The 24388-nt window shown below is 47.7% G+C and overlaps 1 protein-coding gene across 4 annotated transcripts in view; it reads left to right on the forward strand.

Annotated features, from left to right (window-relative positions):
- The window catches only part of dennd5b (DENN/MADD domain containing 5B), a 57034-nt gene that overhangs the window by 28910 nt on the left and 3736 nt on the right, over positions 1-24388 (forward strand). For 2 of the 4 annotated variants that reach the window (XM_023812763.2, XM_023812765.2), the window contains 18 exons: positions 1493-2219; positions 5177-5364; positions 7885-8400; positions 9116-9347; positions 11285-11435; positions 13551-13647; positions 15979-16110; positions 16528-16680; positions 17224-17302; positions 17418-17499; positions 17835-17963; positions 18529-18650; positions 20066-20211; positions 21438-21556; positions 21837-22024; positions 22787-22869; positions 23530-23656; positions 24083-24257. In XM_023812763.2, the coding sequence (XP_023668531.2) occupies positions 1493-2219; positions 5177-5364; positions 7885-8400; positions 9116-9347; positions 11285-11435; positions 13551-13647; positions 15979-16110; positions 16528-16680; positions 17224-17302; positions 17418-17499; positions 17835-17963; positions 18529-18650; positions 20066-20211; positions 21438-21556; positions 21837-22024; positions 22787-22869; positions 23530-23656; positions 24083-24257 (3446 nt within the window). The remainder of the gene's footprint in view (positions 1-1492; positions 2220-5176; positions 5365-7884; positions 8401-9115; positions 9348-11284; positions 11436-13550; positions 13648-15978; positions 16111-16527; positions 16681-17223; positions 17303-17417; positions 17500-17834; positions 17964-18528; positions 18651-20065; positions 20212-21437; positions 21557-21836; positions 22025-22786; positions 22870-23529; positions 23657-24082; positions 24258-24388) is intronic. The other 2 variants (XM_023812764.2, XM_023812766.2) reach the window with 1 other exon arrangement.

Below are 24388 nucleotides of genomic sequence, written 5' to 3' on the forward strand. Positions count from 1 at the left end.
CAGACCTTACATGTTTCCATCTTCTTGTTCTGATCGATAGCCATTCCAGTTTTCCCGTGAATTGCATCTGTATCTACTCCACCTTCCATTTAGATTTGGTTCCGTAAACCTGAACGCGAACCTTGGACAGGCATCACCAAGCGAGCACTAACGTTCTGTAAGCCGTCCAGAGCAGCTCATCGCGCTCTAATGCTCCAGTGCATTCGAAAGACCACCCGTTCACTCTTGATGAGTGTTTATTTGCTCGAAAATGAGTTTCTCCAATGACCCAGATGGCTGTGTTTGGTCAGTCTCTTTTTCAACATATGTTAACAACATGAGGTGGCGATTCACCCAGTTGGAATGACAAAAAAAGGGGAAATCGGCGGAAAATCTGCGACTCAGTTTGGCCTATTCCTCTTTACGTCGCAAAGTGAGACCCAGACAGTGATGAATTGCACAGCTCGCTAGACTGAGATGGTGTTTGCATGAGCTGAAGGATACATTTAGTCCCCATCTACTGGCCATATTCTGGGATGGGACAAAAAAAAAGAGCGACACCAATAGATTTAGACTCATTGGTCAACCTGGTGCTTATGGTTAGACCGTCTCTGGAGCACAGTTTTCCTTCATAGTACGAAGGCTAGTATGGGGCTCTGCAGATAGACCAGAACAGAAGTAATGAACTGCAGTCCGATCCTCAAGGACCCGCAGCCAGTCCATGTTTTTGCTCCCTCCCAAGGACCGGGTTGGGAAGCACCGATCTAGTGGGAGAGATGGATAAAGGGATATTAAAACTAATTTGCGGAACACGATAATTTGCTATTCTACTAGCTCGATGAAGGGTGTTACCAATTCAATGCATCTTTTTTAATATTATGTTTCTACTGTCTTGAATGGTTCAGTGACCAGTGTCACATTTTCTTTGTTGACAAGTCTTTCAAGGACAGCCATGTTTTTTCAGAATATATCATCTGAGTATTTGCCGAGTGAAGTCTGGGCAGTCAAAGAAAATGTTTAAGGCCATTTATCCTGGGCAGTAAGGGTATATTTGCTTAGGAGGAAAAAAAAACAGTCGAACATTAGAATGTAAGCTATTTAACAGTAACACGATAAAAACTAACAAGAACTTTTTGTGTTCCCCAGAAGGTTACTGATGTCTTGCAGGTTGGCTAGAAGAACAGCACTTCTGGTCCCAAACCTTCTCCTCTGGGGGCACCTCAGCCATTCCATGTTTGTTAAAGTTCACAACCAGCTCGATTAAGTGATTAATTATGTAGTTAAATGACTCGGTGAGGTACTGATTAGCCACATAGGTTATGGTAGAGTCAACAAATACCTCGGCGTATTGGATGGTTGTTGTTAATGCTGGAGTGACTTTAGCAGACGTTCTGAAAAGGCTAAACTGACACAATTTGATTGATGTAATATCACTTAAATGCCATTTTCTGTAGCTGCCTAAGATGTTTGCACGGTGCTGTATATTAACCGCCGAGCCTTTCCGGGCCCCCAGCTCTGCATGCCAAAGGGCCTGTCGTTCCGGACGCAGCTGGACAGCCGCGAGCCTCGCTTCCACTCCTTCATCATCACCCGCGAGGACGGCTCCCGCACATACGGCTTCGTCTACACCTTCTACGAGGAGGTGACCAGCCCGCAGATCTGCGCAGCCATGCAGACTCTCTACCAGATGCATCACGCCGAGCACACCTCCGGCGCCACGCCGACGGCCTCCTCCTCCTCTTCCTCGTCTTCGTCCTCCAGCATGGATTCGCTGGCCAGCAGTCTGGACGAGACGGACGGCTCCAGCCCGGGGAAGGGGACGCCGGTGGCGGGGGCGGCGTCGACGCCGTGCGAGGGCTGCTCGGGGGCGTATGACGCGTCGCGCGACACGCTATACGTCTCCAAGGCGCTCTGCCTCATCACGCCCATGCCCTTCATGAACGCCTGCCGCCGCTTCCTGCAGCAGCTGCACCGCGCCGTCACCGCCACCCAGCCGCCCCCCCTGCCGCTGGAGAGCTACATCCACAACGTGCTCTACGAGGTGCCACTGCCCCCCCCCGGCCGCTCGCTCAAGTTCCACGGCGTCTACGAGCCCATCCTGTGCCAGCGGCCCGGACCCGGCGAGCTCCCCCTGGCCGACTTCCCCCTGGGGGAGGCCTTCCAGCTGCTGGGGGTGGAGAACCTGGTGCAGTTGTTCACCTGCGTGCTACTGGAGATGCAGATCCTGCTCTACTCTGAAGGTAGGGAGCGGTCGTCATGGTGACAGCTGTTTTCTGCAACTGGAGCAAAAGTCATCAAATGTTGTATTTAAAATTATGGAAAGAACTTATTTTATATAAAGTAGACTTGGGTGACATTACAGAAATAATATAGACCACAGTATTTTGGATGTATTTTGGTATGAAAAATCAGATGCCAGCCAAGTCTAGTGGAAAGTTTGCATTTTTGAATCATGAAAAACCAAAATATTGATAGTACAACAATTTCACAATCATCAAACTGAACTATGTTTGAACTGATATTTGAGTTTGGAACATTTGAATAAGTGAGTCAAGAGGTATGGTGTGTGTGAACCTGTTATTCGTGTGTGTGTGTGTGTGTGTGTGTGTGTGTGTGTGTGTGTGTGTGTGTGTGTGTGTGTGTGTGTGTGTGTGTGTGTGTGTGTGTGTGTGTGTGTGTGTGTGTGTGTGTGTGTGTATTTATACACATAAATGAAGCTTCTGAGTTAAACCATTCAGCCACTGTAAGAGAGCATTTCCTGTTTGGCGGATTTGTCCGTCCTGATTGGTCCTTACGAGTCCAGGAGGGGGTGATTTTAATGTTCTTCGGAGGGGGAACGTTGTGTTAAACCTTGATGTGGCTGCGGTGGCATCACTTCATGTACAGCGAGAGGCACTTTTCTGTTTGATCGAGGCCCTGAAGCCCCGTCCCTAAGAAAACAGCAGCTTCAGCACTGCTTTTGAAAGAGAGATCAGATCGCCGGCTTAGTTAAAAACCACACTGCATTTTCAGGGCTTGTCTGGCTTCAGTCAGCTGCCTGGCTGCTGTCACGTGCCTGTGCCTTGGCATCCTTGTAGGATGTCTTCAGTGTAATGGGATTAGAGCAACCCTGTATGGTAAAGTGTATGAAGCAGGGTACAGCCAGTGGGGTTAGGTTATCCTGTCTTAGGTGACTTTGTGTTTGAACGACTCGAAGCAGCAGCAGTGAGTCAAAAGAACATCGTATCGATTGGAGGGAGATGGATCAGCTCAGTGAGACGGAAGATGAGGCCCTTGTTTTTACGGGATTTGTCCATCCCAGTCCCCACACTTTTCAGGGACACCATCACAGAGAGTCATTGTTTACAATAAATCAGGGCCCACAGGAATCCACAACCAGCTAGATTTTCCCAATTTTCTCCTCTGTTCCTTAATAAACTTTCTAATTCACTGCACGTTTTCTACTTTTCATTAGCCGAGCGTTTTGTAATTGGTTCATTAGGAAGCGTGCCATTAATCACTTCACTGGCTGGGACTCCTGGTGTGTTAGAGACATCTGGACTTCGTTTTGGACGGAGCCTCTGAGCTCGTTTACATCAACCCTACCCTCATGTGCTCAACATGGCCTCCCCAAGCTTGCATCTAAAAAAAATTCCTCATTCCGCATTATGAACTTGATCTCTTGCCTGTGGGATACCATGAGATCTGCAACTGGATCCACGTGAGGTATAGCTGTTTAGCGGCAAATTAGAGACTAGAACCCAGAACGTGTTGGTGCACAGCATCTGGTATTCAGTATTTGATGGTCATTCGTAACTTGAAATGGCGTTATTCAACATCATTTTAAGGGTATACGCAAGTACAAAGAACTGGGATGCTGGGAGTGCGCACGCTACGCTGCTGTGCGGCGGGAGTAGCGGCCAGAAGTCATACTAGGCAGAATTGGCGCGCAGAAAGAAAAAATTGATGTTGTGGACAGGAAATGGGAGCCCAAGTAACACAATTTGATCCTCGTTCGTATGTCTGAAAGTTCGTAAGTTGAAAGTTCGTAAGTAGAGGAGTGTCTGTATTATGCAGGTCAGTGGTGCTTTCTGACACCATTGTTTATGAGGAAGAGAAGGACTAACTAGTCTTGTGAATTACAAGTAACTTCTGGCAGATGCTGTGTGTTATGAATATGGAAAGTGATGCTTTTTCTGCTTTTATCACCTTTGTGGCTTTTGTTTTGCATTGGTTTATTTAACTTTGATCTTGAAAAGACCAGGGATGCCGACTCATACATCTGGCTCACTTTCACGCTCATGTAAGAAATCTCGCGGCAAATTTATATTATTCCATTATAAACATAAAATTAGCTACATCAGAAGCATTATGAAACTGTTACATGTATGTTAATGTGTGCGCATGTGTGTGCGGACTTGTCTTGAAAATCTCACGCAAGCCAGCTGATGAAGGTTGGCAACCCTGAGAGATCCGTTACACAAAGCCTAAATATACTGACATGAGATTTCGCACTGACCAACACCTTAGTGGTGGGGAACGTCGGTCTGGCTGTCATGTGATCTGTGATGTGAAGGAAGACTGAAGCTTTGAGGAAGCATCTGATTTGTTCAATGAACTGGAGGAGAAACGAGGGATTTATTTACTTGCTGCTTTTGATCAGACTCGTCCTCTGGGTATAAAATTGGTTGAACTTAAAATGAAGCCTCTTTATATTTAGATTGAAAAATGATGTGTTCAGCATAATTGAGGCTTCAGGTATGATGAGGATCTTTAATATAATCACTGTATGGCTTTACCCAGCAACCCTGGGCAGAATTTATCCCCAAAACCTAGTAACATTAAGTGATAATTCTATTATTTTAAATGCTTATACAATACATGTTTCCATCAGAGACAATAATGGTTTGCTGATGTACATACAATTCCTTTCTCCATTGTAAAAACTTGAGTAAACACTGTAAACTGTTCACCTCTCAGTGCTGTGGCACGGACTTACCATTTTCTGGGTTAAAGATTTATGGGTCGGCACGGGTCCAGGCGGCTATAACAACCTGGAGGATTTTGTGTAGAAGTTAAATTTATTGATAGATAAAGAATAGAGTTGAATTGGTTGTTCCCTGTTGTGTTTACTGTGGCAGTCGGCCGGGTTCTGTCTGTATATAAATGATATATGTGCATTTGGGCATTAACCACGCGCCCGTCCCTCTGTCTGCAGATTACCAGCGCCTGATGACCGTCGCCGAGGGCATCACTACCCTGCTCTTCCCCTTCCAGTGGCAGCACGTCTATGTGCCCATCCTGCCCGCCTCCCTGCGGCATTTCCTGGATGCGCCCGTGCCCTACCTGATGGGCCTGCAGTCCAGAGAAGGGATGGACCGCTCCAAGCTGGAGCTGCCGCAGGAGGTGAGTGGCCCGAAGTCTCATATACGCCCCCATTCTGCCAGTCAGTGTTTCCAGGGTGAGATTTGGAACCATACAGACCTATAGGCTTGGGTGATGTCTAATTTTTTATACCGTCATACTGTCCAGACATTATACCATGATATACGGTGATTTCACGATATTTTCAACAGCTTTTTCGGTATTTTTAAATCTGGGTGAGTAAAAATCGCCAAGCTGAATAAATTTTGCGGGGGTGGGGTGGAAGGGGGGGGGGATTCATGATTTAAAAATGCCAGAGAATACCTAATGCCCTACGTAATTGTATGAGCGCTGCAATTACTCCCTATAGTGAGGCAGTGCATTAAAGCTGTCCATCAGCACAGTAGGGTTGCCTGTGGTAGACCAGATTGTTTTTCTCCCCCCCAGTATGTCCAGTATCTATTTTCCTGTAGTTTTTTTTCTTCTCTGGAACACACAATGCAATCGGATCCATCTCGCGATGGAAAGTGCGGCGGTTACCATCAGAGTCAGGCATCCCGGTGATAACACTCTAACGAGCGCCTGCATTCTGATGAGCATTCTCACTCCCCACCCCCAGGGGGGGCGTTAATCTCCCCTCCCCTGCATGAATTTTAATTATCCATCCGGCCTGCAGTTCGGCCTGCAATCTGGGCAAGCAGAGCCTCTTCCGCTCTCCCAAATCCAATTCTCTCAACCGCTTTTCATTTCTGTTCCCCCCCCCCCCCCCATCCCTCCCTGAAGATTGCTGCATAACAAATTATTGCTTTGGAATATTTCTTTGAAGTTCTGGTGCCCTAGAATGTAACTGACATAAAGGATCTTTAGGCAGAGCAGAGCTGAAAACGCTGCACTTTTTACAAAGGGAATAAATAATGAATGAAGATCAGGAATAAGAATCTATACTTATTTTTATCCCATAAAGGCCTTTGAACTGAGATTAAACTTGTCCTTCAACCCAGTGGTGTCCAGACTTTCCCTCCGCTAAGGACTATATCGATCGCGGTTAATTTCAGGTGTGATTTTTTTCGTATCATCATTAGCAGCCCAATGCCCTGAAATATGGGCAGTGTCTTTTTTACCCTCAGACTATGGCCAACCATCACAAGTCAAGATGACTCTTGACTCGATCAGTGTCACCTTCCCGTACACGTACACAAAAACATGCTCGGTGATTCTGAGCGGATCTGCGCGGTGATGGCTTCCAAAAGGTTGTTCTTGCTGGACATGGAATTCTGAGATGTCATTGTCATCTCAAGCCTGTTGGTCAGCTCTCTGTTTTGGGTGGGGGGGAGGTTACCAAAATAAATAATAATCAACAGTGAGGTATAAAAGAACACAGGGATGTCTGTCCCTCATCACTGAGAGATCAGCAGTATTGGAATCGGTCAGTGATTTGCCCGTCTGCATTCTCCTCTGGGGGGCAACCCACACTCTCCTATTGGTCACCTTCCTGAATCTACCATCCATCAGCCGCCTCCACCCCCATCACATGGTCCACCGGCTCCTGCCCTGAGGGTGGCTGTGTGGATCAGCCCTGTGTTGACGCACCTCTGAGTAGAAATCCACTGGAGGATGTTTTTCTTACTGAGGTTATATATCACTCTAAATTAAATATTTTTCCATTTCTATTCCATAATACGCACCACTTGTAAATGATTTGGGATGTTAAATTGAGGTTAGAACCGGGATCCCCGAGGAATTGCCTGAAACTGGTCATCAGTCATCGTCAGACTCCACAGCTTTTCTTTGTGCTGCTGGTGTCGCTGGATTAAGACCCAGAAGCCAGTGCCCCGCCTGGCAGAACCTCTACTGCAAAGCCGCTTACTTTACTCTGTGTAAGTACGAGAGCCCAGGCCTCACAGAGAGATGATGGGATCAGGTGTCTGCAGGCCTGCTTTCACAGATGTGACATATGCGGCCTGCCTTCCCCCCCCAGCCTTTCAAGCTGTACGCTCGCTAGCCTGTGGCTGCTGAGATGTGCACATCAAACGGTGCTTTCGTCAAGCTGATACCAGTGCGAGGAATTCGGCTCTCGGCTGCCTGTGAGGTGTGGAGCGACATCGGCACTGTGACTAGGATAAGATTATACTGAGATTTCCACATTCGGTGTGGTGTAATCTCCTGTTCTGTCATGGAGGGGCGCTGTAACGCGGTTTCGCGACTGGCGGAACACGACCCAAAAATGGGTCACAGGAGAATTTTCATCAAATCTCAGAATGTGTGGTTAAAAAATATCTTAAGAATTTTTTGCTATCATCAGTTGTATTTTTATTATTATTATTGTTATTATTATTATTATTTTACCAGTGCATGAATTATTACTGCACTGTTCTGTTTACTTTTCTGCACTGATTTTCGTAAAAAATAAATTTGGTTCAAAGTTGTAAGAATCTGGGACTTAATGGGCCAGGAAATAAACATTTGTTATTTGTGTGAGAATAATAAACATGCAGTTTGAGAGATCAGTCCTGCTCACAGTCCCTTGTAGACCTTGACTGGAAGGCTGGATCTTCTCCACAGGCCAACCTCTGTTTCGTGGACGTCGATAACCACTGCATCGAGCTGCCGGAGGATTTCCCCCAGTTTCCCAGTAAGGTGCATTTAATCCAAGAACTGAGCGAGGTGCTAGTGCACTTCGGCCTGTCGCCTCAAGGGGGCGACCCTCTCAGCCCCACCCGCGGCCAGCTGAAGAGCCGGGCGCTGCACGACCTGGTGGACGACCGGCGGAACGGAAACCTCGGCGGCGAGGCCCTGGCGGTGCTGGAGCGGCTGCAGGACTTGGCCACGCGCACGGGCGTGACGGTGGGCCCCGTGGGGCCCCTAGAGCGGGCGAGCGAGGCAGAGGGAGAACCATGGACCCGCGTCACCGGCCAGGAGGAGGAGCTGCTGGAAGCCCAGCTGGCCGTGCAGCTGAGGGAGGTGTTCGCCACCCGCTTCGCCAACATGTTCGCCGATTACGAGGCCTTCGTCATTCAGAGCGCCAACGACCTGGAGTCCTGGCTGACCAACCGCGAGCAAATGCATAACTTTGACAAGGTGAGGCCACTCCCACCCCTCCATCCACCCAATCACACGCCAACTCCACTCAGTCAGGGCACCCAGGTTTGCACCTGGTAAAAACAAATTAAAAATGCAGCTTAACTGTGCTGATGAGTAACAATTAATCCAGAAAGAAACCCTTGTGCCTTTACGCATCCTGTTACATGTAATGAGTTATCAGGGTTTAACAAGAAAAATACAAAGCAAAATAAGAGGTAAAGAGGCTCATGGGATACCTGTCACCACTCCAGACATTTGTCTGCCTGCCAGATGAACAGAGGTGTTGTGCAAATGCAGCCACTTTTATCGATATCTTGCTAATGGTCTGGACCCCGAAATGGCTTCGGACAAGATTAACATCCTAAGATAATTATGAGTCTCTGGGCTGTTGCCGCTAATTAAATTGCCCCCCTCCCCTTCTCCCCCAGTTGATTGACAGTCTACATAGGATGGGGGCTGTCTAATCCCCCAACCCCCCCCCCCCCGGGACCACCGTAACGGGTCTCCCGCCCATTTTCTCTTTTGGGCCGATTTGATCTCCAGACCAGCGACGCTCCCCCTTGTTTTTTAATGAAAGCCTGGTCCGTTAAGATTAATTGCTTTAGTGATGCCGATCTGTTTCTTTTCATAAAAGTAACAGTGGGGGGCGATAACTGAGTCTCCCGGTGGCGTTTTCTCATTGAATCCCCCCCCCCCCCCCGGCGTTTGCCAGGCCTCCTTCCTGTCCGACCAGCCGGAGCCGCATCTGCCGTTCCTGTCGCGCTTCATCGAAACCCAGATGTTCGCCAGCTTCATCGACAACAAGATCATGTCTCAGTGGGAGGAGAAAGACCCGCAGCTGCGCGTGTTCGACGGGCGCATCAACAAGATGCGGATGTACGGCGTGCGTGCCCCCGGCATGCGCTCCTCCGGGTACCAGCGCTGCACCATCCTCCAGGACTCAGGTGGGGGCGCTGTACTTGCATGCTGCTTATGAATGTTCTATGAATGCATTATGAAGGTGCACTTAATGTGAAGTGTACCTTCAAGAGCCTACCTACAATAGCCTGGGGCTATTTGATCTCTGCTCCTGTCCCATAAGTGTGCTTCGGTGCTCCTGTTTTGTGCATGAGGAGCTGTCAGCAAGGCATACCTCCTCTGCGCGTGGTACACGGTGTCTGTCCGGCGTGTGATGGATGACCGCCTCGGAATAGCCTTTCAATCGCATCGAGCTGTCGGAGGGCTTTTATTCGGATACCGTCTGTAGCAGCTATAAAAAAGAACACTATCATTCTTGGTTAAGTAAAGATTTGAATGGCTTGGATTCATTAATTCATGCCGTGGAGGACTTCGTTCAACGTGACTGCCTTTGCATCCCAAGTAGGTACAGTGATAGGTCAGGAAAAACACCTTGGCAATTAAATTTCAGCAGTATCCGCTAGCAGCGTGAATATATTCTGGTGTGATGAGCTGGCAGGGTGCCAGGTGGCCGGCGATGGGGCCTCAGCGTGACGCGGGTGCCAAGCCGTTTGACCTGTGGGTGGCGCCGGTAATTTAGGAGGGAGAGGGTCACTAGGCATGAGCTGGAGTCCTAGTTGAGTGCCATGGTGTCCTGGTCACCATGTCCTGCAGAGGGTGCGTCCCACAGCCAAGTCCTGCCTGGGCACGTCTTTAGGGCGGACGCTCTTAAGGTGGCCCTGGTTTAATTCTGCGTAGCAAGCATTCCATTTCCTTAGCCTCAGCAGCCGTCGTTTCAGCCGCCTTAATGAAAGTGGTAAAATCCTGGCTGGGATATTGTCTGCCGTCTGCTTCCCCTCCCCCTTCCCCTCTGCATCGCCGCGTCTTTTTGGTGACGCCCCCGCATCCCGCCCTCTCCTTTCATTGCCGCCGGTCGTTGGGGGCTCATGGGCTCGTCCCCATTAGAGATGTCTGCTCCGGGGAGATGAAACTAATTTGTTGCTCTTTGGTTGTGAGGTCACACTTTGCCTGGGCTTGAAAGTGCGGCCTCCTTGAAGTCTCTGCCTAAACCCCTGTGTCTTTGCTGCTCACAGTGACCTTGCAGCATGTTAAAAAAAAAAAAAAAAAAAAAATGCTTTGCGTTGAGCAAAATATATTTTTTTAGACGGAATATCAATTCACAGGGTGGTACATTGGTTAGCGCGGTTGTCTCGCACCTCTGGGACCAGGGTTCGAATCTAAGTATAAGTGTGTGGAGTTTGCAGGTTCTCCCCGTGTGTGTGTATGCCCTGTCCATCCTGGGTTATTTCCTGCCTAACGGCTGTACCTTGCAAGACTCTGGACCCCCCGATCTTGCATAGGATAAGCGGGCATGGGAAATGGATGGATATGTACCTTTACTGTTTATTTTATGGCAGTGATTCTGGGCTTAGCGCTTAAGGGTGCAGCAGGTTGCCATAATTCTCACGAACGCCTTCAATGCCCGGTGTTTTGCTGATACGCAAACACTCCCTGACATACTGGAGACGCTTCTGAGCCCGAGGCTTTTGTCTTTGCGTGACGGGGAAAAGGCTGCAGCTACGGTGGATGTTTGTAGGTGTCAGGGCTTCACGTCGGGTTTGGGAAACGTCTCCTTCCTGGGCTGGGCTGGGCCAGGCCGGGCGCTGTTCACAGGAGGTGCTGACGGTTCACTCGTCCTGATCGTGACGTTCCCTGCTGGGTGCCGTAAGAAAAGAGATCACAGAGGATGGAGTTAAAGTAGAACGATTTTCTCGAGCATAGGGTGGGTGTGTGTTGGACCTGGAACGATCTCTCTGTGTTTGGGCCGACAGTGAAGGTAGAACAGCAGGAGTGGAGGAACCGCTGTTTAAAATAAAACCCTCAGTTGACCCTTCATGGACTGAGAATTACGGACCAGTAACACTTTGATCTCCCCCCCCCCCAGCCCAGGCCATCGAGCAGAGGCTGATGAAGATCGACCACACGGCCATCCACCCGCACCTCCTGGACATGAAGATTGGCCAGGGCAAGTACGAGCAGGGTTTCTTCCCCAAGCTGCAGGCCGACGTGCTGGCAGTGGGGCCGACTAATAACAAGTGAGTATCCCAGCTGCCTGGATATCAGGGTTGGTGCCATTCCGGAATGCATTGATTAGTTCCAGTCCAAATCAGGAAATGGAACTGGAGTTGGAACTGAAATCTCCCTGAAATTCAAATTCAACTCCAATTCTGTTCCCCGTAGTTTTTTTTTCCAATCTCAGCTCCAGTTCCATTTCCTGATTTGGACTGGAATTGATCAATGCATTCCGGAATGGCACCAACCCTGCTGGATATCACCAATCAGAGACTGTCAGGCCTCATAATGACCCACCCCCCTCAGAAAGGAGCATTGACACGTTAGTCAGTGAGGGGCTGTAATAGTAATAGTTGGAATTATACTGGATAGTAACTGAGAAATGCCAACGATTAGGCATAACACAGCATATCAGAGATGGGGACAAGTCGCATATGATCAAGTCCAAGCAAGTTTCAAGTGTTAACCATCAAGTCTCGAGTCACAGTTAAGACAAATCAAGCAAGTCAAGTCAAGTCAAGGGTTCACCCTAAGCAAGTCAAGTCAAGTTGCAGTACTAAAACAAACAGAGGTTAAATTTTCGATACATGTTTATTTTTGCACAGAAAATTTTTTACAGAAAAGATGAACTTATATACATATATTATGTATCTTATTTGCATTGCTATATTTAAATTAAATGCATATCTGTGCTACATTAATATAGCCCAGTGATGAAGTTATGAAGCTTAATCGTCATCTCTGCGGTGGACGCGCAATATACACGTTTCATACATAATATATAATCTGATATATTTGTTTTCTATTTGAACTGGTTTCATTGTTATACAGCACACAGCATTTTGTTGTTATTGTGAGTGTACACAAAAAAATTATAGACACTTAACGTAACCGATTCGAATGATGAAATTATTCTTGTCTGTATGACCAAAAAGTTTTGAACGAGTTATTGAAGGAGAAGTGATTGCACCGACGCTTTCATCTTAGATTTTCATGCAGTATAACGTTACACGAGCTGCCATTCAACTAACTACACGCAGTCAGTCCATACAAACGCTTGAAAAAGCGCACATTTAATATTGACATTATAGTTTACATGTAATATCGAGAAGCCCTTTCATTTCAAGTTGCACTCAACATTAAAATGTGGCTACGCCACTGGTAACGTTATAGCGTTTTATTTATGAGATGATCATCACGTTTCTGATAAAAAAAACATGCAACCAAGGCCAAATTATGACAAACAGAAAAGATTAATTTAATTAATTAGTAAGTTTTATTAAATTGACTATAAAGAATTCGACTTTCTTACCTTTCCTTGTGGTTTTTGAAGTGCTGGATGAAATTTGATGTTGTGGTTGTCGTGTCTGATACTCGCGCGGTGCATTCTCTACATCTGGCAAATCTTTTTTTGCTAGTACGGTCTAGTTCAAAGTCCTTATAGCCAAACGTGACTATACAGTAAGAGGAGCTCGACTATTGTCTGCCATGTTTGGCGCGGTTTGAGTTGTGCAGCGTTCTTCTTCTTCTTCTTGGTAACGTTAAGAGTTGTGCAGCGTTAAGGGCGCAGGCGCCAATTATGGTGCTGCTGAGTCATAATTATTTTATTAAATTATTTTATTTTATTAAACGAATTATATTTAAAAGTTCAAGTCATTGTCGAGTCTTCCACTTTAAGTCAAGTCAAGTCTCAAGTCACTTACTCTCAAGTCAAAGTCAAGTCAAGTCATTTTCTTACTTCAATCAAGCAAGTCTCAAGTCCTGAAAATTGTGACTCGAGTCCCCCATCTCTGCAGCATATGTATCAGTGTTGTTTTTCTGGAGAAACCCTTTATACCAACAACAATGATAGCATGATTTCTCTAAAATGTGTGACGTGTACCTGTGTGATGACGTGTTCAGAGCACAGTCGTGTTGGTCATGTGACTACCTGTGTGAAGCAGTGTTCAGAGCGTAGTTGTTGGTCATGTGACTACCTGTGTGACGCAGTGTTCAGAGCGTAGTTGTTGGTCATGTGACTAGCTGTGTGAGGCCGTGTTCAGAGCGTAGTTGTTGGTCATGTGACTAGCTGTGTGAGGCTGTGTTCAGAGCACGTCATGTGACCAGGCCTTTGTAACTCGATGCTCATTTACTTTTAGCAGGTGGTTCAGTCGCACAGCACCCGCTCAGCGCAGAAAGGAGCGTCAGCACAGGCAGCACACGGAGCACCTTGTGCTGGACAATGACCTGAAAGAGGTTCGGATGACCCTGCAGCACATTGCTCACCTCCACCCCTGACCTGCCCCCCCTCTATTCCTCACCGCCCCCTGGTGGCCAGACTGCTCTTCTCTGGTCCCACCAGGTTCCCCCCCGCCTTGCTGTAATTTTTTTTTTGTTTGTGTCTTATTGTCTGGTCTGTGACTGGGGTTGGGGGGGGGGGGTTATTGAAGGTGTAGTCTGTTCGGTTCAGTGTGGGGAGGGGTCTGGTTTTCAGGTCTCTTCACAGTCCTCATTGATCACTAATACATCAAACTCAATACAAACTTGTATCCAGAGGTGGACATTTCAGGTCAAGAAAGTGAAAATTCAGACCAAGATTATGTTTCAAGCGGCCAGTTGAAAACTCTGTGACTGTGACTCTTTATACTCAGCTGGTTGGTTGAAACAAAATACTGGTCCAGATTTTTACTTTCTGGAACTGAAATGTCCGCCACTGTTCATCTCTCCATCATGATTAATCAGGTCTGTGGTTTTACCCAAAATGTTCCCTCTACACACAGATTTGTCTCAGTGAAACATGTCCCTCAAAGCAAATGTGCTCAGTTTAAATACCCCCCCATTGGAGTTTATTTCCTGGCCATTGCCCCCAGTATCCTGCAGTCAGGCTATGAGACCCCCCCGCTGTCTCTCGTGGTTTTTCCCGTTCACTTTCACATCTGTTTCCCGCAGCCTCTTTGGGTGCCTCTGTGTCCCATGAATGTGCTGTCCAGCCATCTGCATGCTGTTTTCTTTTCTCTCTTCATACCCCCCCCCCCCCCCGGGTTTACTTTGTTGTGTTTCTGTATAATGGGTGTGGGCCGTCCCCCCCCTCCAGCAAGTAGAGCGGTGTCCGGTCCTGCAGAACCCCATGGCATTCTGTGAGTGGGATAAGACATCGCCCCCTCCTTTAAAACCTCCCAAAAATCCTTCTCAGTGTGCTGCCTGGTTTGTGCAGGACCTGCCAGAATGTGTTAAACTTGCAAGACCCCTCAGCCCCAGCTTCCTAAATCCCCCCCCGACATGGATGCTTTGTAAGGCTCCAGAGATGAGTATTGCCATGGTTACCAACTACTGAGAAACCCAGATTGTTACACCACTCTTTTTTTTGTGTGTACATTTCCTGCCCTTTTACATGCATTAAAGCTGCAATATTTTGACACACAAGATGGCTGTGAAGCATAAGCTGTGCTAAACAGTCATTTTAAAAGGAGCTCAGATTATTAACTGTTGGTGCAGATAAATTGTTTTTGTTTGTATCATCAAGTGTAAGTCTTCAAGAACAGTTTTGTAGAACAAATTTTTTCTGGTGGAAAAAATCAGTCAGCATTATAGATACCTTTTATTATGCATCATGAATGCTCTATGAAGCTATCGTCTATAATGTGTTATAAATACATTCATAATGCATTATAATGGTCAGTATAAGAATTAAGGATGCTTTGTACTGCACTATGAAGGAATCTATACTGTATTATAGATGAGAGCTTTGTAGAGTCTACATGATGCACAAAAAACACGGTGATAATGTGTTGTGCTTTTTCATAAATATTTATAAGCATGTTTATAATGCTTTATGAATGCATTGTAATGCATTTTGACAGTTTCCATAATGTATTATACATGGGTACTTGGAAAATGTTACCAACATTTTTTGTAGATGTTTGTCTTCAGTCAGGCTCTGTATGTCAAAGCCTAGATCCGCTCCTGTGAATTGCAATATTACTGCACACAGCTGGTATCCTGTACTTATTACATCATCATCACAGCCAGTTTAAGAATTTACGGTCTCTGTCTTACTTCTTCTGAATTTTCCTCTGAGTTATTTTTGCCCCAATCCCTTAACTTGGTGCTTTGTAAGCTCAGTGAACAGTCGCAACAAAGAGTAGAAATGAAGTCGATTCAAAATGCACGCCATACATTTCTTCTGTGACCTTGGTTGCGAACTTCAGATTCGCCGAATAGTAATGCAACAGAAAATGAAAACATGGCTTCTTTTCTCAAGGTGAAGGAAGAAAGTGTTAAACCAAAAAACGTGACTTAACCTGACATCTCCTAATCCCCCTCCCCACTGCAGAGGTGTTAACCCCCATCCCCCCCCCCCCCCCTGCGAGCCGCACCTCACTTCTGTCTCTTCACAGTGCTCCTACTGCACATCATAGTGTTCTGTGATCTTTACAGAAACAGTAACACACAGATCAGTTGTGTCCCACCCTATTAATTTATATAGAGTATGGGGGAAGGGGGGTCCTTTTGCTGAACCAATACGGTTGGAGGGGCCTGAGGAGGGGGTGGAGCTAAACGCTGTACCTGTCCGGGTTCCTCCAATAGAAATACATGCAGGAGGCACGCAGCCTCGGGAAAAGCCTGCGGCAGCCCAAGCTCTCGGACCTCTCCCCCGCCGTCATCGCCCAGACCAACTGGAAGTTCGTGGAGGGCCTGCTGAAGGAGTGCCGTGCAAAGGTAGATTCATGAAACCATTACCCTTTAGAAACCCTGAATGGGTTTGGTTTCAAAGGGGATCAAGATTATAGTTGTGTTTTATTTACCTCCATGGGGAAACTGGCCACTTTTGCATATTCCATCTTTGTTCTTCATGAAAGACACAGGTTTATATGTATAGATGACAGTGATGTTTGGGGGATCACATCCCAAAGTGAGCCAGCGTCCATCTCCTCTGCAGGAGCCAGGGTTGGTGGTCTTGCTCAAAGGCCCAACAGTGATATGATTACTTCACCAGATATGGGATTTGAACCCACAATGTTCTGGATAAAGACACAGATCTCTGATCCCTGCAAGTGATTATATATTGCACTTCCCAGTTGACCTAGTTGTCCAGGGGGTGTGGGTTTAGTATGGTGCTGTCTTCTCCCCCACCAGACTAAGCGCATGCTGGTGGAGAAGATGGGCAAGGAGGCAGCGGAGCTGGGCCACGGCGAGGTCAGCATCACCGGCTTGGAGGAGAACACGCTCATCGCCAGTCTGTGCGACCTCCTGGAACGCATCTGGAGCCATGGCCTGCAGATCAAACAGGTAAAGCGCACACCTGTATGCCTGCCGTCTTTGTTCTGCTCATCCTATCACAGCGGTGGGAGAAGCTAAGGTCCCTGATGGGCAGGACTGCTGTGTGCTGTCAGTCACTGTCTGGTTAAACATGATGCGAAGCAGGTTAAACCCGTCAGTGGTTGGTAAGGGAAGATAATCCCACCTTCTGTGGGTTTGCACAAGGGCGTGGCTACATTCTGGCCCTCTGATAAAATATTACCTTGCCCCCCCCCCCACCCACCGGAATGCATTGTATAAATGTATAATTAAATTGTGATTTTACGTATTTTACATACCCCTATAAACTGCTGGACCCCCTGAATCTGTCAGGATACCCTACTGTCAGATTTTCCAAATCTGATTTTTTTCCCCCCATTAATACAGTGCCAGTGTCCTTTGTTCTGTTGTACAGTATAAAAATGTTTGCTGCCTTGTGTTTATCAGTGTCTGAGAGCGGCCGTCCACCCTGGACCTGGGTGCTGCCCATCCCTGTTCCCTAGCCCCCACTGATGAATTTTTGCCCCCCCGTAGGGGAAGTCCGCCCTGTGGTCCCACCTGCTACACTTCCAGGCGCGAGAGGAGAGGCTGGAGCTGCAGGTCGAGTCGCCAGGTGAGATCAGCTGTTACTTTTTGTTCTTTTTGTTTTGAACTGAATAGATTGGTAAAAACAAGCTGCCCGCTTTTGGAGGCTGATCCCTTATCTGTTTTTCTTTTTGCCCCCACAGTTTCTTATGGGCCGGAACGGAGGAAGTCAGAAACGAGTGTGGGCCTCCCTTATCTCAGAGTGTCGCTCATGCAGGATATGAGGTTCGTCACGTGACCAGTTTTATTGCGAGGATCTCCAGGCTGACTGTCTCTCGTCTGCATTTCCACTGGGGACATGTGTCTCCACCTCTGTTTATTTGTGCCCTCCCCATACCCCAAAAACCATCTAAATTAAGCAGCTCAAACTGAAAGATAGAGGTTTCTAAAACCGATGAGGTCAGTGACCTGAGTGGCTGCCGGCTTGAGCCCGTCTGCTGCTTCCTGCTTCCTGCTTCCTGCTTAGTGCGGAGCCCACGGCCCACTTACGGTCATTACTGTGTAGGCAGCACTGTGATGAAGAAGGATGGTGCGAATCTGAATCCCCCCCCCCCCCCCAGGCACATTCAGAACATAAGCGAGATCAAGACGGAAGTAGGCCGCGCTCGAGCCTGGATCCGGCTCTCCCTGGAGAAGAAGCAGCTCTCGCGGCACCTCAAACAGCTGCTATGCAATGTGGCTTTAACAAAGTAAGAGTACGTCTGTGTATCGGGACAATGGCAGCAGCTGCATGTACACACACACATCCAAACACACACACACATCCAAACACGCACACACACACGTGCGCACAATAGAGCACACAGTGTTATCTACAGAGTTAACCACATCGAGTTATCTCATGAAATTGCGCACAACATCCAAAAAACTATATCTCATCTTACCAGAGACATAAGATTGCCTATGAATACATAAGTTGGTTCAAAATTGCTTGTTTTCCTACAGTAGCAGGCCTGTCTGCTGGGGAGTAAAAAGCACAGATTGAATTCCTCTGAAAACTGAAATAAAAACCCAAAACCATTATAGTCCCAGATAGTGAAGGGCGGTTTTATTTCCTAGAGGAGCCCGTGCATGGAGAATGAACAGCATGTTCAATCTATGGGATAAAACCATTAAACCCAGTTGACAGCAGCTCAGAATGTGGTCCTTGGGGTAATGTGTGCCAGCAAGATGTCATGCATTAATACACTGGGGCTTGAGAGTCGTGGGACCGGTAGCCTTTTTGACCGGTACGCTGTACCCTGTACCCTGCAGGAAGTTGTACAAGCGCTACGCCTTCCTCCGCTGCGAGGAGGAGAAGGAGCAGTTCCTCTACCACCTCCTGTCCCTCAACGCTGTCGACTACTACTGCTTCACCGGAGTCTTCACCACCATCGGTGAGCTTCCTGCACGCCGAGCCGGATACCGTTAGCGCCCTGGTTGGCTAGAGCGGCCCCTTGCTTTGACTTCCTCGCGTTGCTGTAGGCCCTAAGCATCTCTGCGGGGCTGTTTCCTAGCTGCTCTTCAAGGTGCTGATCCGCAATGAAAACCAAGTGTCTGTTTGAAGATTTTCAGAAGGCATGAATCATTTCACACCCAGAAAAACATGTTCACTGGATTCCACTCACACTCCACAGTTAAGCCTCAGTGTGTCATTGCTGAGCTCAAGGCTGTCTGCCAGAAACTGTCACCTAAATTTGAATATTTCCACCCCCGAAAGATGGTTGGTGCAGTATCTCAGGACAGTAGCCGGGCTTTGACGTCACAATGATCATGGTTCTGAATCCATTTTACTGTCCCAGCAAGCTGAATAATTCAGCACCCTGTGGACCGACAGCTGTGTCACTGAAAGCCTTTGTGGGCGGAGAAGATCCAGATTCAGTCCGCACACTATGCTTGACCGGCTAAGAAGTGAACCGAACATAGCTACAGAGCTTAACTGAAACTCGAGAGCTTTCATGAAAGCTGGTATCGTTACCCATTTCAGGTTTGGTTTGCGTCTGATGCTGTGTGGTGGCAGTGACCGAATGCTGACGCAGTGTGCACTGGCAGAGAGCTGCGCTTGCAAGATCTAACCACAGTATTTACACAGCATCACGTCCCAGAAATGATTGAAAATGGCTTTACCATACAAAAAATAACCAGAACCTCTTCCTCTGTCGCCTTCTGTTGTTCATCTTACTTTTGTTCCACCTTTTAAAGATTTGTAAAGATCACAAGTATTAATATATATAAAATTTGATCTTTGGCAAAATACATGGTTTATCAGCAACTCAACTGGCAGCTGAATCCATCCATCAGATTTAGCTGCATCTTACCCAATACTGGTTCGCGGTGACTACCAGCTGAATAATTAAGCTAATGATTTTTACTTGTATTTGTAATACTGGTTTTGCACTTACACTGCGTATGTAGTTAGCATAGCATATTCGCAAAACTGTCCATGTAACTTTTTACATTAAGGGATTTCCTTTAATATAGGTGTAACATCTTCATAATTATATGATTGTTGTATCAGAGCCAGTTTGAATCCTGCGATGGGCAAACTGATTCTGTCATTGGGCCCCTGAGCAAGGTCCTTAACCCCCAGGGGTGCTGCATGCTGTCTGACCCTGTGCTGTGACCCCCCCCCCCCCACCAAGCTTGCTCTCACCTGTATTGCTATTCTGTTCTATTCACTGTTTTGTCTAGGTGATTATCAGCAGTACACCATTCTTTTTGTGAAATAGAAGCCTTTTAAAGGTGTATGTGCTCATGTATAACCATGGCGACTCATAAAGCGCTGTGTTCTCACTGATTTTTGTCCCTGCAGTGATTCCGTACCATGTGGTCATCATTCCCATCAAGAAGCTGAGCAATGCTATGACCACCTCCAACCCCTGGGTGTGTGTGTCGGGCGAGCTGGGTGACTCGGGCGTCATGCAGATCCCCAAGAACGTGCTGGAGATGACATTCGAAGTGAGTGCCGGGCGGAAATGCCGCGTCATGCCGCCAGGTTTGCCGGGAATGATGCCGCGACGTCTTCGAGTTCTTCTTGATTTAATGCTCTCTCACGCTTATCCCTCATTCGCTTCAGTCCTCTGCCTAATGGCCATGTCTGATCTCTTCATTGTGTCTGCTGGTGTGTCTGTGATCATCATTTGTCACCATGAAGCTTAATGTCAGATATGCTAACCCCTACCATGAACAGGTCTATGAGGCCACAGCAGGCCGGTAACATGGTGACAGTTGCAGTGTTACTTTTGTCTGTGTCACCACTGCGCAGTCTATTTCCCAGTGGCTCTGCATGTGACCTGTTTACTACAGAGTTGTCCCTCCCCATAGCAAGGCTGAGAGCCAGTCACATGTGAATGTCTCTTAGCTCAAAGCACATGCTTTTTCTAGTGACACATTTTACTGTTACACTTAGATTTTCCACACTATTTATAATTAAAACATTGTAAACCTGCAACCAAAATATTTTAAATATAATATTACTTAAATGCTGCAATGGCTTGGCACCCAGTCCTGGGTTTTTCTCTACCTTGTGGTCATAGCTTCTGGGATAGACTCCAGACCCCCAAGACCCAACAAGCAAGTTTAAAGATGGATGGATGGATGGATGACTTAAATGATGAGTGTCATTAAAAGATGAGTGCAGGATCTCAAAGCCTCATGAGGACAAAAACACTCACTAAACCCAACCCACATTTTGCCTTTTCGGGCCCACGCCCCCCATCCCTCCACGCTGTGGCCCATCATGTCCTGACGCTGTCTCCCTCTCCCAGTCTGCTTTTAGGCGCCATCAAACACGTATCTCCACAGCATTCAAGGTTAGGTTAATCCTCACTTTTCCCAGCCCGGTGCCGGGCCGCTGTAGGTCCTGGTCCTCGTCTGGTTCCCTCCATTTCTCCTCAGTTTTCTGGGAACGTTGGGTTTTCCATGGGTGCTGAAGTTTTTCATTGTTCTCACAAATTTTTGCCTCACTAACTTAACTCTGTAACGTACAGGAATGCCGCATGCTCCTCCAGCTGCAACTAACGCTGCAGCAACTTCAGCTGCAACTAACTGTCTCCAGAGGAATTTTTAATATCACTAACAAAACCTGAGTACAGTCGTCGCTGGTCGGCTTATCATCGCACATCTGCAGTCGTGTTCTCCCTGTCTTTCTCCACCCACCGTTGTTGCTCTCTCCTATGTTCCAGTGCCAGAATCTGGGCAAGCTCACCACCGTCCAGCTGGGGCATGACAATGCGGGGCTGCTGGCCAAGTGGCTGGTGGACTGCGTGATGGTGCGCAACGAGATCACTGGACACACATACAAGTAAGGCTTCGCTTCAGACCTTAGACTGACCACTGCGATTGCCCCTCAGCCTGTCCTATAACCCCTCAGCCTGTCCTATAACCCCTCAGCCTGTCCTATAACCCCTCAGCCTGTCCTACAGCCCCTCAGCCTGTCCTATAACCCCTCAGCCTGTCCTATAGCAACCTTCTTTCAACAACGGTTGTATGGTTCTGGCTCTCCCAGCACCCCAGTGCATTGTGGGTAGTACAGAACATGCATGTTTAATGCTGATTGGCCTGCTTGACCCCCCCCGCTTCAGGTTCCCCTGCGGCCGCTGGCTGGGAAAGGGCGTGGACGATGGCAGCCTGGAGAGGGTCCTGATTGGCGAGCTGCTGGTGCCAGCCGGGGACGAGGAGGGGGGGAAGACGTGCCGGACCCCCCCACAGCAGCGCTCCCCGACCCAGGCCAGGCGCAGCAGCATCCCCTCTATAACTGGGCGGGGTGGCAGTAAGTAGGGCTACACTTTTCACCCAGGGTGCCCTGTAGCCTACATATATCCCAGAATTCCCCTCTCCTCAAAAGCAGAGTTACTTTTCTCACTCATTACAGATGCTCTTTATTCTCTGCTGTATCGCAGGCATACATTAGTGACATGGATACCCTAGCAGATTCAGGGGGGCAGCACTTGACAGGGGCCAATGAATATGTAAAACTAAGTAAAAATCGGTGGCAAGGTGACATTTTCGGGGGGGGGCATAGTATCTAGGTATGCCCTGGCTGAAACCTTGTGCTTTAATTGGGGGTTGACTGTAGCTGAACTAGCTGACAAGTTACCCGCTTTTGTGGAGGCTTTGGGCCCCCCCCCCCGTGGAGGACCTGTGGAGGCTGGAGTCGGCGAGTGACAGCTGGTGAACGTGTGACCCTCGTGTCCCTTCTGACTGAGCCGGTGCCCAGAATCCGACTGGCACTTTTAACGGCCCTCGCTCCCCTCTGCTCTCTCTGTGCTTTGTGGCCAAACTGCTAACGTGAGGTCAGAGGGATCATCTGAACTGCAGCATCTGCAGTAAAGAAAAAAAAAAATATATATCAACCAGAAAAGAACACCGCAGTCTCTGCAGTTTCTGGAGCCTGATTTGATTAGTTTTACAATCTTTCGTTTGACACGGTTTTCTCTTTCATCCACCACCCACTGAAATAAGCAGACCGCTTTGCATTTAAAATGCAGCCTCTTCCTGCTGGGGACATTAACCTTAAAGTGCTTCTTCACAGAGCCCAACTGCGCTCAGATCCAGGAGGCCATCGGCGAGGCGGTGAACAACATCGTCAAACACTTTCACAAGCCCGAGAAAGAGGTGGGTCCCTTGTGGCTGACGGGCATGACAATGGGCTGACTGCAGTCTCTCTGAAACGTGCATGGGGGGGGGGGGGGGAGCCTTATATACCCCTCTCTCATTGATCCATGTGTATATTTTAATGAAATCACGCTGCAGCTCCCATCTCCTACAAAAGCCCTGCCTGTCAGCTTTTTCATCTATTATTACTTGCCTGCTATATCCTTATCTCGTCTCTTTTTGTGTTTTGCAAGTGACTGATTTTCTCTCACCTTAATCTCTATCTTCTGATGTTTTGTTTTGGCCTTGTACCTTTTAGCACAATTATATTGTTCAGCGCCTTGTGACCGCTGCCTCTGAAAGGCACTCTGTAAATACATTTTTACTTACTTGATAGAGCACAATGTAAGTAAGTGTTTTTCTGATTGCTGTAGGCATTTCGTGAATTATACATTTTTTTCCAAATGGGTCACTTTCCAGTAAATTTACAATTCATAAACATTCAAGGGAAATGTGAATCTTCCGCTAGTCCCACCCGGCCTTGTGTAATTGCTATGCTGTATGACAGGATGTTATACGCCTTTCTCTGGTGGTTTGGCAAATCCTTATTTATAGACAATGAGGTCTTAGCAACAGGCTAAAGTGGATGCGATTGGGTGACCACCGTCTTGTGCCCCGCAGAGAGGCAGCCTGACCCTCCTTTTGTGCGGTGAAAATGGCTTGGTCTCCTCCCTGGAGCAGTTCTTCCACCATGGCTTCAAGACTGCCCGCCTCTTCCAGAAGAACGTCTTTGTTTGGGACTTCGTGGGTAAGCCTTCATCCAATCACGAGGCAGGGCTCGATCGGTCTCTGCGTCACACACAGGACTGGGACGAGCTTTGTGTCGTACACAATGCTTTGGCTCGTCTACAAACAGTGGTGAACCTGCTTAAGTAGAAGTGCAGTTGTGCCCCCTAGTGGTAATGCAGCTCTTGTAAACCATGAAATATATTGCTGTTTTATTTTAGTGAAAGCAAACGTGAATGTAGATAGTGTTTTAGATAGAGCTGATTCCAGCTATTATGATACATTACTTGTATTTTTCATGCACAGATTCGTTAGTCGTCAGACTCATTATTAGAGTCTTCATCCTGACTATGATACCATACTTTCAAGTGTATAGCCCTCACTACAGTGGGCAGTATCACATTTCTTACATCAGGTTGACACTGTTCTCTTCTCTCGGCCTGTACAGAAAAGGCCACGGCCTACCTGGAAAGTGCTGACCAGGTGGGGGACCTACAAGAATCCCCAAAGTCCGTGGGCCCAAGCTGCGAGACCTTCTGCCGGTACGTCAACGGCATCAACGGCACGTCCCGGAGCATCGGCAAGGACGGCAAGTTTCAGCTGCTGGTCTGCCTTGGAGCCCGGTGAGTGATGAGCTCACATGACCGCCATGTTTCCAAGAACGTTTTGATAGTGTCGGAAGACGCGTCCAAACTAAATCCCGCAGGCTGTATGTCAGGAAAGCGGGCAAAAGTCGTCAAGACTTCAACTAGAT

This window comes from Paramormyrops kingsleyae, chromosome 3 (assembly GCF_048594095.1).
Source record: "Paramormyrops kingsleyae isolate MSU_618 chromosome 3, PKINGS_0.4, whole genome shotgun sequence".
NCBI lineage: Eukaryota > Metazoa > Chordata > Actinopteri > Osteoglossiformes > Mormyridae > Paramormyrops > Paramormyrops kingsleyae.